The sequence below is a fragment of the Falco punctatus genome, assembly GCF_963210335.1.
Source record: "Falco punctatus genome assembly, chromosome: 1".
NCBI classification, from domain to species: Eukaryota; Metazoa; Chordata; class Aves; order Falconiformes; family Falconidae; genus Falco; species Falco punctatus.
In genome coordinates, this window is record NC_137580.1 from 109190499 (window position 1) to 109207246 (window position 16748).

Here is a 16748-nt window from a genome sequence, read left to right on the forward strand (position 1 = left end):
AAAAAAAAGCGCCTCTCAGAAGTGCCTGCCCCTGCTGGACCACCGGTATTTCTGCAGGAAGGTTTCCTAGCAAGAGCCTGGAGCTGACTGGTCGTCTCTGGCCATTCCATTTGCCTTGTGGGTTGTCTCTTTTTATCAGTGCTCAGGCTCTCCCTGCTGTTTCCAGATTGTACAATAAAGAGCCTTCTCTCATAGAGCTATTTCACTCCATCAGAAGCACAGGCCAATTCGTTCCTCCTCAGTTCAGGGCTCTCCTGTCTAGTACCGAGGTGGCAGAAGCGATGCCCGTGTTGCGTACGATCCCACCATACAGTAGCATGCCCAGTCTTACACCAGTGCAGCTAGTTCAGTAGGAGCATCGTGGAGCCGTAGATGGTACAAACACATTCAGCTAAGCCCTACAAACACAGATGCAAGTGCAGGGTGGGGGGGGCATCAGGGTGCGCGTGTTCTGCAGAGCTGTTTCTGGCTACGCTGTCTGAAGTTCCAGCTTTTCATCTTGGCAGAAGATTTTTACAAGGGCTGTAAATTAAGGATTTATAAGTGTATACATGGCTATGATGTTTCATTGGTCTGAAGTGCAGGGAAAGAAAGAAATGTCTCTGTGACAGAATACAGTGTGGGGTGAGCTGGGTCAGTGGAAACATATGGAAATGTTTTCAGAGGCAGGGAAGAGTCTGGTCCTGTGCTGTTTCTGCCCTGCATGAGCACACACATTCACACACACACACACACTTCCCCAGAAAGATGGTTTTGCTGCCCAGCATTATCAAAAGATGTGTTCTCCATGGAGCTTGCTGCTTATGTAAGGAAAATACAACAATGAGTAATCATCTTTCCAGCTTCAAGGCTATTTTAATTTTTTTTCCTGACTTGACCGTTGCTGGGACTAAGAGGGTATGTGCTCCAGGGCAGATGTCAGCAGGGCATTCACAACTGCATCCCAGTCTCTCCAGAGGAGCGTACAAGAGGAGCTGCACCAAAGGGCAGGAGCAGCTGTGTGCGGCACTGCTCACCCATCAGGTTACGTGCCAGAAGCAGGACTGCACAGCAGATTGCTCTGACCCACACTGTCCTGGGGACGGAGGCAGTGACTGCAGAGTGTTGTCAGATTCCCCCTGTGACAGACTGTCTCTACCCTGCCTCTGGGCAGGAGGGAACGAGAGGGACACGCAATCCAAGCGAGGGTCTGGACTGTGTCCAGGCTGCCTGATCTGCTGGGGACTTTCGAAGCGTCACCACCACCAGCAGTGCTGCCTTCCTCCCCCAAGCAAGTCCCCAGCTAGCCTTCCCCATGCAACAAGATAAAATCTTGAGCTTTGACAATACGCCAGCGCCTGCCAGCCCACAGGCCACAGACAGAGTCCTGCTGCTCTTTGAAATAGGATATGCAGCCCCTTGGGTCCGAGAACCGCTGCTCTGTGGAAAGAGACCCCCTCCTGCTCCCTGCTCCTTACTTCACTCACCTTTACTTCTCAGTTATTAGCAGCACGTACAGCCTCCTCCTTAAGCATTTTGTTTTAGGAGAAGCCAGTCCTGCTGTCAGCTTGTGTGCCTGAGTTGACTACACACTGGCTTTAACTCGTAGAATTTGTCTGATCTCTTTTTTTTTTTCCTGTCTTGGCAGGTAGTTATGGCTCCGCACGAGCCCCCAGTTGTGTTTGTCGACAATTACATCAAGCTCCTTGCTGACTGCAGCACCGACACTTTCCAGAAGATACTAGACATGAAGGTTAGAAACTATCCCACAGAGTTTCTGCTCGTCTGCTAGCACTGCATGGAGATTGTTGGTGCTTTTTTTTGGAGTAGAAATATAGATGGGTTTTGGAGTGGGAAAAGCACTCTAAGGCAAGTGTATCCTCTGTACTCTGAAAGTCTGTGGATTTGCTACTGAGGAATAGCTTTTCAGTTCACTTCACATGCTCATACCTGCTCTGGCTCCTGGGGCTGAGCCCAGTTGTCTTGGGATCATCCAGAGCTCTATGCACAGCTCTTGGTGGGTGAACAAAAGGTTGAGGTTTGAAATGGGCTCTCCTGCAGATATCATCACGAACACCCACTCCCAGATCGTTGAAGTCTAACAGTCTTGCTTCACTGTTCTTTGCTCCCACAGGGCCTGAAGAGAAGCGAGCAAAGCAGCATGCTGGACCTTTTCCGCCAGCGCCTCCCGGCTCCCCCCTCCGGAGTGGAGAACACAGGCTCCCTCTCGTTGAGCGCTCCTACACCTGAGCAGGAGTCCTCTCGGATACGGAAACTGGAGAAACTCATCAAAAAAAGACTCTAAGCAGGCAGAAGGAAATTCTGTTGCCCAGGACTAGCTGCAGTGACTGGGAGCAAAGCTTATCAGACTTGTGATTTACAGTATGCTGCTGAAATATCTACGTCCCATCACTCCCATTCCCTGTGTCTCTTAACCATCATACACCGTGGTGCTGCATCTCCATTCAGACAAAGGTGTTTGCCATTAGCTCAGCAGGCGTGAAACCCAGGACAGTGCTGGGTCCACATGGTGGAGAAAATAGAGGTATCTGGAAGTCAGCAGCTACAAAAACAGTTTAGCTGGATTCAGAGAATATCTGGCTGTGATACACTTGGTGTCCCAGCCTTCAGCCTGGCTGAGCTCCTGCTGCGGCACCAAGGATTTCGGTGTTACTGCTCGCCTCCTGTTGTAGGGCTGTTCCTCTGTTTCATTATTTATTGTGGGGCAGGGGGGGAGCCACCCCCAAACCATCACCACCGCCAAAAAAATCCAACCCTTTAACAGCTGGGATCCCGGCATCTGCAGCTCCACTGAAGTAATGAGATGCTGGGGAGAGAAGCCCAGAGCAAATTTCTCCCCCGCTCCCAGGACAGGCATACATAAACCACCAGTAAAACAGCAAGGCAAATCCTTTGCAGAACCAGAGGAAAATGCTGAATTAATGCCTTCAGCACCTTGGCAAACCTCCTGCCAACAAGCCGGCAGACTCGGTCACTTGCAGCTTAAAGGCCAAACTAGACATCTGCAGAGCCCATCTCCAGCTGCTTGTTATTTCTCTCACATGTGCTGGGCTCTCCCGCTGTCCCTGATGGGAGTTCCTGGACTGCATCTCGCCCTCCCTTCACAAAGGGCCGTTCATGGAGTGAGCGGCAGACAGCACCAGCCCCTCATTCCCACGCCAGCCAGTGTGTCCCGAGCAGGGGTGTGCCCCTTTGGCACCCTCAGTGCCCTGCAAGGAGAGGTTGCTTTAACATTTTTAAATGTTGGCTTTAACAGGGAGCTGTGGCCTCTTCCTGGACAGGACACTTACACCAGGCTCAGCCTTTGAGGACCTTCCTCTCCTCTTCCTCCTCTGAGCTTCAGCTCGCACCGGTGCAGAGAGGAGAAGAACCAGAGGTGAAATATTTTGGATAACCCAGTCCCCCCTTCCTGGGGGACCAGCTCCTGCTGGCACCCTGCCACAAAGCCAGCACGGAGCAGGGTTTGGGTCCGTGGGTGTCTGCGCCCTGCCCATTGTGAGCTTCCCCAAGGAGTGTCAGTGCAGGGAGACATCACTTCGGCATTGGTAACGCTGGATTTCTTCCCAAACTCTTCTGTACTTTTTGGGGGGACTTTGAAGGCACATGCCCAACCACAAATGATTGAATCCCGTGTGGGTTTAGGGACAGATCAGCCAGTCATGTTGATCACTTGCATGTGCAGAAAAAGAAGTCCCAGACAAGTTTGGCAGGTGAGGAGCAAATGTACTGTCAGATGCCTTCTTGGGGGGGTCACGCTCCCTATCAGGTCAAGTTTGGGCCTTGGGGCTGTATTTACTAGAAGCTGTGCTGCATGTCCGGGAGGGGGGGGATCAGACACTCCAGGAAAATGAGCTCGGTCCACCCAAAGCTAGAGCTTCACTGGGACTGGAGCGGGAGGAGGTGAAATGAGAAATCCCCAAGTGAGGCAGAACTTGGGCTTACGCTGTGTCTGCCTGTTCATGCTTCGGCACTGTCCCCTCTGGGGTGCAGGCTGCTCCCCTTCCCTCTCCTCAGCCCCGTGGCTGTGGGAGGGAGAATTTGGTGCCTGGTTAGTAAAATCCCATCCTCCCTTTGCACAGCCAGCAGGTGAGCCTGAGCTTGAACGAGCAGGAGTAGATCACAGAATTGGAACAGAAAGAATAAATCCGCAGAGATTAACGCTGTTCAGACCAACCTGCTGCTGCAGGAACTTTAGGATGCATTTTCAGGGATCCCCAGGCTTGGGCCCTGGCTGTGGTGTGTGGGTGCTCAGTTGCAGAGAGCTGTAGCAGTGATGTCCGCTGCATGATGTCCGCTGCAGCAGTAACAACACGTGTGGGGAGCGACAGCAGTTTCTTATCACTCCAGTTTTACAAATCTTGCCAGGTCTGCTGTTGCTTCATGTATTTCCTCTCGTGATTTCACATCGGGTGACAAAAGAAGGGATCGTGGTTGAAAGTGTGTCAGGATTATGGGAAAGTTCCCCAAGGACACAATGAACGCCATTCCCCAAGGACAGATTATCTCAAGGTATGTGTGCAGGATGGTTCACACGTTATCAAATGTAATAACAAATGTAATAACCAGGGAGGAAGGAACATGGGTTTGCAGAGATTCATTATTCCCTTGGAGGGGATGAATAATTTATTTTAGATTAATTTTTCTTTGCTCTGTCTATGGATGAGACTAACTAAATTATGAATAGCTGAAGATGATGTTCAAGTTATCGTCCTTCCCCAAAGGCTTCCCTCGTTTCATTCTCCACATTTCATTCTGTAGATAAGAGGAAATAAAAAGAAAAATGAATTTTTAGTTTCAGTCTTTGAATGCTACAGGTCTGGGTGTTTGGAGTTCCACTTTTAGAGAGCAAGTCTGCATTTTTTTACCTTCAGTATACAGCTTTTGTCCCCTGGGTCTTGGGTATTTATCAGATTTGGCACGTCTGTATGTGTATGTGAGCTGTTTGGGGTTTACATCTCTCATTTGGGAATAAAGGGTGATCTTTTTTCTCTACAAGATGTCACTTTTTATGGTCTTTTGGCCAAGGTGTAATTCTGGCTGTATGTTGGAGTGTGACACTAAAATGAATTAAATGGTTACTGATGTTCATCTGCTGGGTGTTTTCTGTGCAGCTGCCATGGAGCAAACCCCAGCAGCCAGGACGAACCTCACCCAAAACACACCAGACCCAGAGCTCTGTGCTGTCCGTCTCCATTACTCTCTCCTGCAGCTTCTCTTTTTCTGGCTCTTTCACCTTCTGCCCCCACAGCAAGCAACTCTCTGCTGGCAGCATCTGCGTTCACAGCAACTCCCTGCACTGTGCAGGCAGTTCAGCACAGCTGACCTTGTGCCCTTAAATAATCAGATCATTTCTGATTACTTTAACTGCTGGAGAGATTTCTGAAAGATCCTAGTTTTTTCTTTGAAATTTAATTAAGAGGTAGTGCCTTTTTTCCACATGATGCATGACGTTAGAGGAGTTTCTTTCAGTTAGAGAATTAATGACTCATTTGCTTTTCTCCTACTGCTCCACCGGTCCTGCCCCTCCGCCCTTGGGCAGGAGCAGGCAGCCTGTGCCGGGCGACACGGGTGTTTATTTCTTTCACCAGATTTACAGCCGTGACTTTGAGCATCCGAGTGACGACGTCCAAGTCTCCACAAGCCTTTTCTTGGCGGCAGCTGGGCGGGCAGCAGACGTGGATGCTGTTCAGCAGCATCGGTCCACAGCTCTGCTGTGCTTAGGAAAATGAGCTAAAGCATTTGGGTTTGGGCCATGTCAGAAAAGGCTTTGGCAGAAGGCGTTCCTCTGCGTGCCTGCTCCACTCAGGCTGGTGACACCAGCTAGTGCTACCGTCACCCAGAATTTCTAGGTTAAAGAAATCCCCTGTGCTCATTCCCTTCTCTCAGCCTGAGCAGCTCCACCAGTTCCGAGCCAAGCACATGGGCTCTAGTCCTTTGCTAGCCTCACCTCTGAGAGCACAGGGAAATCTGGGGGGGTGAGGGCCTGGGGGCCAGCGCTGCTCAGGGTGCTGGGGGGTTCCCTGCTGGGAGCGGGGCAGGAGGGGTGCTCCCTGGACCCTCGCTTCTCCTGGGATACAGGGTCACCAGGACCAAAGTACCACGGTTTCCCTGTGCTCAGGCCCCTGGGAAGTGGCAGTGCCCTCCCGTTCCCGGCAGGACATGGGGAGCCAATGGGGCTGCCATCAGGGTCTAGATCCTGCAGGGAGGGGAAGGTCAGCCTTTGCACTTGCAGCATGTGGACCTTCCCAAAGCCCTGGGAAAACCTCGGCTCGTGGCTTAGCAGTTCATGAGGGCGGCAGCAGCAAGTCTGTAAAAGCTGATCAAAACTGAGCGACTTCAGCGCCGGCGCTGTCAGCGTTCATCCCTGCAGCTGAACCGCTCCCAGGGCTCCCATTAATCCCACCACTTGGAAGCATCGCTGTGAGCATTGACTCCTGGGCCTGGCGGGTTCGCGGTCTGCTCTGCAGGGAGCAGCCTGGCATTTCCCATTGTTTGGAAATAATTTTCCACCGTTATCAAATAACATGGGATCCTTCTGATTTGCTTCCCCCTGCCCACCGTGGCAGACCCCCGTGCTGCATCAATGCGCCTATTGTTTGGTTGCTGATTAAGCCAAGTGCGCCTGGCCCAGTGGAAAGTTCTTTATGGAAGGAGGATCTTGATAAGATAGTCATATCTGCTCTGTCCCGGCTGTGCACAGGCAGTTGAAAAGTAAATAACATGGACAAACAGTCTGTGATGTACAGGCAGGGGAAAAGATTTCCAGTGCCATCGGGGACAGCACAGATTGATACGGTTTGAGAGGCTCAGGAAGAAACAGGCTTTCTGAGAAGGCAGAGTACACGTGCCTTAAAAGCAGGGTCCCTGTATACAGTAACTATCAAGAGTATTTTAGTTATCAAGTAGTTGAATGCTGGTTAAATGCTTCCTTTTCATCCTAGCAGGTGAATTTGCAGCTCTGGATGTTGGCGCTGTGGGAGATCCTCAGGTCTGAGCCCAGCGCGAGGCAGGCTGGGCTGCGGAGCCCACTTGGCTGCTCAAACACCTCCGTGTCACCTGTCAAGCCCAGAAATAAGCACCTGGAAGGGCACAAAAAAATTGTCAGTTGTGTTAAGGCCAGAGTGAGACTTTTTTGCTAGTAAGTAAAGAGCAGCAAGACTTCCAGAAGCCCATGGGGCTCTGCTCATCCCAGGCACGGCCAGCTGCAGCGTCACGCAGCTCTCCAAGCACCGAGATCCCCCATGCTCAGAGCCCGATCCCCACGGGAGCAGCTGTGGGGACACTGGCAGCCCTCAGAAGTGGCTGCTGGGAGGTGCCACAGGTCCCCCCCCTGCTACCAAATTGCACTAACTTGGTTATTGGCAGCATGGTTTTTAGCCCAGGAGCTGCACAGCAGCTCTGAAATAATGATCGTGTTCATCTGGAAACTGCTCCAGCGCCTTCTGAGGCGTCTAATTTCATAAAGGGCTTTTATGGGAGATTTTGAAGCGAGGAGCAATCAGCTTTCCCATTGCTCACGGAGACCAGAACCTCTTTTTTTGGGGATGTATTTAAATCAAAAGGGAGAAAACACCTGTCCAGCACATTTACTCAGACCCCAAAGATTTCAATCAAAATTTTTAATGTTCTTTTTCTTTCCATCTGCATTTTTCAGCAAACAGCCTCATAGTATTTCTTCAAAGGAATGTAAATTCCTTGAGGAAGTCTCCGGAGTTCCCAGCACTGCATAGCTGCAAACCACAGACGCCTACGGCTGAAAGCCCTGCTCTGCTTTTAATTTTGGGGCAGGGAAGGAATTCTTTTCAGGGGTTTGGGTTCACTTGTGCTGGGCCTGTCAGGCCAGACTGCTTGTTACTGCACAGGGGAGTGTTGACTTTGGCCGGCTGCAGACAGTTGCTTTCCCTCCACAAGAGTATTCCCCCACCAAATCTGATGACATGGCGCAATTATTTCATTAGGATTTTCCAAAAAGCGTTCCCTTGGTCTCCTCTAGTGCTAAGAAGACCTTTTCCCTCTGTTTTCTTGTTTCAGCTTCAGCAGCTTTGCCTGAAAGATGCAATTAAGGGTGGCAGCACTGCTGCCCGAGTCCTCGGGGAAGGGTTTAGAAAAAAGCAGCCTGGGGGAAAACTGTGAGTTTTGAAGGGTTTCAGTAAACTCCCGGGGGTGAGTGAAGCTGGTGTGCAAGAGCTGCTGCTTTGCAGCCTAAACAAGGCCCTTGTTTCCGCTGCAAGCTGCCCCTGCAGCTGCCGCTGAGGTTGAGCAATGGGAGAGGCTGGCTGAACCACCAAGGGCCTGGGTGGCCCCCCGATTCCTCTCCAGCCCCTGCTGTCATCCCAATCCTGCCCAGGGGCTGAGCAAGCACCGGGCTGCTCCATCCCAGTGCCAGCATTCGCAGGCCCCCAGCTCTGCTCACCCAGCCGGGGTGCCTGGCAGACAGCGGGGTCAGGCTGGTCTCAGCAGAAACGCTTTACTTCATAGATCTGGTGGTGGTGCATGGGCACTATCACTAATTCCTGGTTGCTTTTCTGTACCCTCTGTCCCAGGCAGCTGTGATGCTCACTCCAGGGGAGTCTGTGGGGCTGCCAAAACACCCAACGGACCCTTGCTGTTGAGGAAAGCAGTGTATTGGAGGTGGAGACAGCCGAGCAGGATCTGGCAGTCGGGGTTCACTCTTTCAGTGCTCCCCAAAATCCTTGCTGGCATGGGAAGGGGCAGCGCACTAGGATGGTGCACAGTCCACAGGATGGATTAGGGCTGTGCTTAGGGCAGCCGGGCAGGAGCTGGTTTGGCTACTGCCGTGCGGCTGGGATGGGAGTGAGGGTGCAGCACTTGGGCAGGGACCGTGTCCAGGGGTACGGGGACGGCAGTACTGAGAGCATGGGGGCACTGGGAGGATGGGGGCACTGGGAGCACGGGGGTACCATGAGAATGGTGGCACCTAAGGCACCGGCAGCAGGGAGGCACTGGAGGAACGAGGAGGGGGGGGGGTATCGGGAGCAGGGGGACACGGGGAGGATGGGGGCACCGTGATCGGGGGGAACCGCTGCGGGACGGGACGGGCACCGGGGAGGCGAGGGGAGCCGGCCCCGCCCGCCACCTTGGCCCCGCCCCGCCCCGCCGCCTTGGCCCCGCCCCGCCGCCGCCGCCCGGGCACAGCCGGCGCAGGGAGCGGAGCGGCGGGCTCGGGCGCGGGGCAGGGCGGCGCGGGGTCCCGCCATGGTGGGTCGGCTCAGCCTGCGGGAGGTACCCGACCTCCCGGACATGAGGAAGCGGGGCGACGCGGGGCTCGACAGCCCCGACTCCGGGCTGCCCCCCAGCCCCGGGCCCGCCCCCCCGCCCTGGCTCCTCTCCTCGGGCAGCCCCGACCGCGCCGCGACCAACGGGCTGCCGGAGTCCGAGCCGCCCGCGCCCGCCGCCGCGGTGAGTACCGGCCCCGCCACCCCCCTGCAGCGCCGGGCCGCCCCCCGCGCCGCTGCCCCGGGGCCGGCGGGACCCTCCGCCGGGGGCGCAGCCCGGAGCGGGACCCGTAGCCCCGGGCACCCGCCGGCGCCGCGCTCGGCCCCGCTGCGGCAGGTGCTGGGCCCCGCGGGCGGCGGAACGGAGCAGCCGCTTCCCCCCGGGCCCTGCCCCGTGCCCCGCCGGGGGCGGCCGGCCGGGAGGCTTCTCCTTCCCGCACCGAGGGGCCGGCGGCCCCGCAGCGTCCTGGCGGGGAGGAGGGTGGGTAGCCAGCCGGGCGGCACGGCGCTTACCGGGGGGCTCGCACCGGGCAGCCGGCGTGGGCACAAGCTGGAAACCACCGACCCCCGGCTTCCTCCGGTCCACCGGCGGCTCTGGCTGCCGCCGTGTCCCCTGACGCACCCGCCGCGGGAGGCAGCCGCCGGGGAGGTGGGGGGGCCGCAGACCGGGCCACGTTGCGGCCGGGGAGCTGGTGGGGCTTTACAAAAGCCTCCGGCTTTGGGGTGGGCTCTGGCCCAGGGAAGCCCTGGTCTTTCCTGCCCCAGGTAGGGGTTGGGATGCGTCGCATCTCTGGAAACTCCTGTGGAAAACGAGCTCTCATTCCAGAGAGCGACCCAGAGTAGGAAGTTTGTGTATTAAACCATCGTTTCACTTAATGGTATCAGGTAGAGCTGTGCTAGCTTTTTGCATAATAATTTTTGAATGTTGATGTTGAGCTGTTGGTACAAATACTTTAGAAACCACAAATCTGGAGGGAAGATCCCTTTCCTCCAGGGGTGCATCTGTGAAACTGGGAAAGGCCATAGGAGAGTAGCGTGTTGAACAGGAGAGATGCTCACAGCCCCCTCTGCCCTGTGTAGTAAAGCACATATGCAGAGGTGGCTGTAAAAACAAAAGCAGGTTGCTTCCCTTCAGGGCCGCTTTAGTTTGCTTCTGGCTGCGGGATGTTGCTGGGCCGGTGTTGGCTCACAGCGCTGCCTGTCACAGAGAGGAGCGTGGGGACCCTCCATGAATTGCTGCTCAGTGGGAATGAGTTAATCCTACCCACCAGGTTGTGTGTGAATTACACAAATTGGATTTAATACCTTCAAATAGTAGCTACAAGGAGGTTGCTCACAGCAAGATGTCCTGCAATAACTTCCTGCTGTGATCTGCCTGTGGGCAGATCTGATGAATCCCGCAAGGAGAGCTCGCTCTCATACACTCGTACAATGTTCGCTATAAATTCAACGTGAACTCAAGTTCGTGCTGTAGAAAGCTGTGCTGCACCGAGGGGCTGTGTTTTCCTCTCGTTTCCCAGAGTGGCTCCCCTGAAGTAAGCTCCTGGAGTTAGGACTTTGTCTTCAAAAAATACACTTGGCCACATCTTTGATGCTGTAGACTAGTGTGAAGTCAGACCTGCAAGTTGCACCTGCAGACATGTCTCGGACTAGCAGATCCTCTTGCATGTCATGTAAATGTGAACCTCAACAGCTCTGTACTAATGGCTAAATAAATGCATTTTCCTGAGAATATACTGTATTGTTACATAAAAGGAATTATTTTTGGCTTTTTTTGCAGAATTCTGTGTTTTCCCCCAGCCCTGTTCTCTCCAGCTGCCCTCCAAGATTGTGTCCTTTATCCTTTGGCGAAGGAGTTGAGTTTGACCCTTTACCACCGAAGGAAATAAGGTAAATACTGTGTTACAGGCCTCTCGTTTTGAAGGAGTTAGCATGTAAAGGAGTAGTTAGGCCTTATCAGCGCCTATGAGTCAAGTTAATTTATTTGCAGAGCTATTGTTCCACACAGCTGTACACTCCTGGACCTGAATATTTGTACAGGCTGAAGGAGTGTTCAGCCTATTTTATTCCCATATGGCTGTTTTCCAGGAAGACTTTCCTGTATTTTATGCTCTTGCTTTTACTTCATTGCACTGCTTCTAAATACTGGCTTTCAACTGATTAACCAGAAGGTAATCATGAGGGAAGATCTTCAAAGCAGCCATCTTTCTAGGACTGTTTTATTAGGGGAAAGGAATTTTGTTCTTGTAACCTTCATGGTTTTGTAATAAACACTTTCTATCTTATCAGCAGTGGCTGGTTGTGCGAACTAAAAGAAAAGTTAGTATTCAGGGAGTGCGTTATTATTTCTTTTTTTTAATGCACTGCATCACTTCACAGCCTGCGAATTATTCCTTTGAACATCATGATTTGCAGTAATGAGCAATGAAGGCTCCCAGCTGATCACCGTGCATGCAGAACTAGACTGATAGAATCAAACGGAAGCCTAGCACAGGGCAGGGGAGGACTGGCCTGGTGTGGGGAAGGAGCTGGCACTGTGGCTGCAATTGAAGGCAGGCAGCACTGCAGAAAAGCTAACACGGAGTTGTTGCAGTGTGAAGGTGATGAAAACTTTCTTTTGCAATCCAGGCACAGAGGATTATCTTGCCGGCAGAGTTTGATGTGCAATAGTAGTATTTTCCTGCCAGTCAAATCTTCAGAAGTTTGCTTTCAGAGAGTGTCCCATGCCAGGGGCAATAGCAGAGAACTCCCATGTGACTCCTGACAAAGGAGAACTGAAAACATAACATGTACTTCTGTGGACTTGGCGCTCTGAGGAATTGGGATGCTTATGTGCAAAGCCTAAATGTGGATCTAGGCCTCTGCGTTTAGGCACTGGAGTTTGAAGGAGGCTCTTGGGTTCATAGAGCTCAGGCTTAAAACGATGGACACGAGGACTGAGAAGATAACCTGCTAGTGCTGGCAGCTGGACAAAACAGTGATAGTGCCGGGCATGTCAGTAATGTAAGACTTTTCCCTCTTCCCGTAAATGAGTAAGACACCAGCAGACAGTTTTTGTGAGATGTGGCTGTTCCTCTGTTAAGGTGGCAGGTGTGGGGCTGAGGAGCCACCCTGGTACACAACAGCTCTGCTTTCTGGAAAACGCAGCCTGCTGCTCTGGAGCCGAGCTCACACATGTCTCCCTTGTATTTCAGGTACACGTCTTCAGTTAAGTACGATTCCGAGAAGCACTTCATCGATGACATCTATATGCCAGTGGGCTTAAGCATTTCCTCTTGCAGTCAGACGGTCATCTGTGTCCCAAACTGCACGTGGCGCAATTACAAAGCAGAAGTCCACTTTGAGCCTCGCAACAAGCCCCAGCGTTTCACGAGTACCACCATCATCTACCCGAAGCACGCCAAGACTGTGTACACCACCACGCTGGATTACAACTGTCGTAAGACCGTGCGGCGGTTCCTCTCCAGCATAGAGCTGGAAACTTCAGAGTACCTTGGGAACGACTGTGTCCTGGATGGTTGCTGACTGACAGCCGTCTCTCTTGCTCTGATCCATCCCAGTCCCATCTAATGTACTGTGCTAACTCCGCTAGCTAAAGCGGGTACAGACCCTCTTTCTCAGCTCTTAATTCCTGCTTTAAGCATCAGAATGGCTTGAATGCAGTTTTCTGTGGGAACATAACCAGTAAGGAACTTGTTTCTTTGCCTTTAAGGTCGTGAGTTCTCTCCCCTTCCCCACAGTGCAGTAATCAGGTGAAAATAACGTGACAGATAAGAAAGAATGTGGAATAGTGCCTGGCAGGTGGAAATCCATTTGATGCTTTGTGGTGATGTGCAAAAACAAGGGCAGTTCGCTCTCTTGCGTAGAATCTGCCAGGTCATTTGATTACAGCCAGCCAGAGTTGTCATTCCTTTCTGTTTAGATTGTGAGACTGTTTTCTCTAGAAGAACCATCTCCTGGAAATTGCTGGAAAAAGCTAACAGACAAAAATCTGGAATTCTGCATTTAACAGATACAAAGATGTTATCCTATGGCAATCATGTCTGGTTTGAAGGTGTGTGTTGGAAAGAAGAGGAATTCTGAGTAGAGCAGGAGATAAACTGCTTTTGCAGCTCCAGGCAGCAGAAAGAGGATCAGGTAATTCAAGTTCTTTAGGTGAATGGCATGATGTATCTTCTGTTCTTATAATGACTTCTGCAGCACTGTAGTCTGTGTATCATGCTAGCATTTGTAGTAGGACTTGTAATGAAAAATATCAGGTCAAAAATTATCCCTGGGTTGTTGGAAAGTCAGGTCTTGACGATGTGGTGGTAGAAAAACATCAGTGCCTAGTTTTTACCAACATTGTACTGTCTGCACTAAGGGAATTGTAACTCGGAAAGTTTCAGAAAACGCACCGTGTGTACAGGGACATAGAATGGAGATGCTGGGATCAGGTGTGAGAAGCTGTTGGCATTGGGGGAACGGCTTGTGAAGAGGTAGACAGTAGAAAAAGGCAAATTTTTATTGGATAGCAAAATCCACAGCTGTAGCTTTGCTTTCCTGTTGAGCTTCTCATTGCAAAGGTCCGTGTCCTCTCTGGACTTTGGTATTCAGGATGTCACTGGGATGGGGTAGCATTTGCCTGTCTGTAGGCTGCTGAATAACCCCTCCAGTCCCAAGTGCATGATGAGTTTGGGGACCAAAGGGAATAACTTCAGATACTATGGAATTCCATCTGGATGTTATGTGCATTAGTTTGTCATGTGCTTTGATGAAAATAAGACTGAGAGGTTTCTTACTTTACCCAGATATTATTTTTTTCTGTATTGACAGAGAGCAGTGTGGTGTGGAGAGCATCCACTTTTGGGACCGTGGGTTACATTGGTGGCTAGTGTGGTGTAGCTGCTCGGAAATGCTTGGTAGGCTTAACTTAGCTGGACACGGCTTTTCTATGTATTCCAAAACTCCTCTGAGGTGTAGGTCACCTTCTGGCGTAACATCAGCCCTGCACCTGCTTTTACAGAGGACTTTGCTAGTGCATAGCCCCAAGGGTGAATTTTGTCAGTGGTGAGTTAGAAACTCGGCAGTCTGTTCTTGAGCTGTACTTAATGCGTGTTTGTGCAAGTGTGCTGAATGGTGTGGAAGCGTACTGCAGTGTGAACTGAAATGACTTGGAAAGACTAAAAATGCAGCAGGAAGGAAGGGTTGAGTTTGTGTGGTTTGGGTTTTTTGTTGTTTTGGTTTTTTACTTATTTATTAGCTCAGAACAGAACATCCTTGATCTTTGGTACTGGCCTCAGAAAACCAGATCCTAAAACAATGTCAGGGTGACAGAGGATGCCAAAGTCAGGTAGGCATTGCTCCAGAGTTGTTGTTAAGAGCAGCGCAGTCTCCTCGTTAAACATGTTGGTTTCAGACTACCGTATGTCTTAAAATACATGTTGCAACTCCCCCCTAAACATTGCCCTAGGATGTCTTTGTTGTGTAACAGAAGACACAACTCAGCCCTGAAGTGTGGGGGGTTTCAAATGGACAGAACTCTTTGGGAAAGCTATTGCATCATTGCTTGCTTCGCAGTTTCATGTACCTTGCTCCTGAAACATCTGGTGCTGGCCACAGGACACTGGAAGAACACGGACCCTGGATTGCTCCGACAACGCTCTTCCAATGAATTCATTTGCAGATCTAAAAGAAGATTATTTTAAGTTGTAATCATTAATTGTTCCTAGGTATAAATGAAATGACCCTTACACTATGGTTTTAGGGTAAAGCACCTGATTTTTGTAAAGCCAACAAACTTAATTATGTACCTTTTAAAATTTTTAATTGGTAGAGATACCTTTTAAATTATTTATATTCCAACATTTGCAAAGCTCTGATTAGCTCTGTGCAAGTGTTCTTGTGTCTGGGATGTTTTCCACTCCCTTCTCCTAGTTTTTGTCTTTTACATTATTGGTAATAAATCATCTGAAAACCATCGTATAGGGAAGTCTCTTTATTTTTCATTCAAAGCTTTTCAGTGTTTATTATGGTATTTACTTAGAAATAAATACATAATATATCCTGCCAATCCCAGCTCCCCTCTTGTTTCCCTTATGTCATGTATTGCCGTTTACATATTCCAGGAGGGCGTTTCCCATCTAAAACTGTCTGTATTAAAAGAAACCAAACAACCAAAAACCACCACCAAATATTGTGGTTTTATCAGTTTAGCAAGACATTGAAAAGTGCCTTGAAGACAGCTGAAAATCCCCTTCAATATATATTTGAGTTGCTCATCTGGTATAGGTTTGTTTTTAAAGAGAGTTTCTGGTATGGATTTCAGCATATCCTACAAGTGAAGCACTTATCCTTTTCAAATGTTAACACGTATTTAACCAGACAGGAATGTCTTTTTAATCTTGGTTAAAAATGTAGATGCTCAAATACTATATTACTACGATATAAAATAAAACTAGAATGTATTATGCATTAAACTTTATAAAAACAAAATAGATGGTTACAAACTATTGTTTTGAGGGAAATTCTTTTGTGTTTTTCTGGATGCTTAATCTGTTCTTCAAACCTTTCCGAATTTGCAGGCATGTTGATTTTGTTAGCATCTCTGGCAAAGTAGAAATGGATGCAATTGAACATCAGTTAATTCATAATGGAATTTTTTGCTTACTTCTTATTGTTCATCTGGTTATCTGCTTGCAAAAGCTCTAGATTTGCATGTAATGACATTATTGGAATCTAGGGAGCTTTGCAGCTATTGTAAAGCATGCCTGCTCCCGCAGAAGTCTGTGCAAGCATCTGAATATCATGTGGTATTTAAAGTATTAAACAGCAGAAAAGCCACATATAAACATCAGTTGCTTATAAAAGACAGCCCATTTAAAAAGCCAGTAAGAAGAAACTTTAAAAATCAGGAGAGTATCTTTCGGGAGGGCTTCAGGAAAAACTTTCTCTCCTTTAAGATGTGCCATCTAACTGCCAAATACTTCCTTTAGTGTGGTTTGGGCTGTTTTCCTTTAATATTGTAGTAACACTTTGTATGAATGATGTTCCTTTACTATGAGAAGTTGAAGCAGGAGAATACAAGGCAGCCTACTGCTTCATGTGATTTTTAATTCGTATTGGCCAAATGGGCTTCTAGTTAGTACATACCATGACAAGGATAACCCTATTGTTATAGATATACTCCATTTTCCTTGTATTATATACTGTGATTCTCCATAATGTCAGATCTGAGGGTCTGATACAATTAATTTTTGTAACAAATAAAATATTGTACCTAACAATTAGATCACAAGCCAAGTGATGGGGGCTGGATTCCAATCCCGATTTTGCAGCTCGCTCGGTTTCAAGTACCAGGTAAGTTTGTGTGCCTGCAAATTATTTTAGCCTCCAGACAAGGTGTTTGGTCATTCAGCTGCCCACGCTCACTTTCCCCATCTTCCACAAGGGCTGTGCTTGCTGGTATCGGGACCAGAAATTCAGACCGTGAATACCTGAAAATCTCTGGTGTAATGCAGCGAGTATTATTTT

General features: G+C 49.9%; 2 protein-coding genes across 5 annotated transcripts in view; both read left to right on the forward strand.

Moving 5' to 3' along the window:
- The window catches only part of VPS53 (VPS53 subunit of GARP complex), a 67495-nt gene extending 62402 nt beyond the window's left edge, over positions 1-5093 (forward strand). For all 4 annotated transcript variants that reach the window (XM_080383113.1, XM_080383114.1, XM_080383115.1 and 1 more), the window contains 2 exons: positions 1628-1732; positions 2114-5093. In XM_080383113.1, coding sequence (XP_080239239.1) covers positions 1628-1732; positions 2114-2284 — 276 coding nt within the window. In that variant the 3' untranslated portion in view covers positions 2285-5093. The remainder of the gene's footprint in view (positions 1-1627; positions 1733-2113) is intronic.
- A 3309-nt stretch (positions 5094-8402) lies between these two features.
- Positions 8403-15200, forward strand: RFLNB (refilin B). Its single transcript, XM_080384473.1, has 3 exons — positions 8403-9420; positions 11017-11126; positions 12431-15200. Exons 1-3 carry the CDS (start codon positions 9217-9219, stop codon positions 12759-12761), a joined length of 645 nt encoding a protein of 214 aa, XP_080240599.1. The 5' UTR covers positions 8403-9216; the 3' UTR covers positions 12762-15200.
- The last annotated feature ends 1548 nt before the right edge of the window (positions 15201-16748 follow it).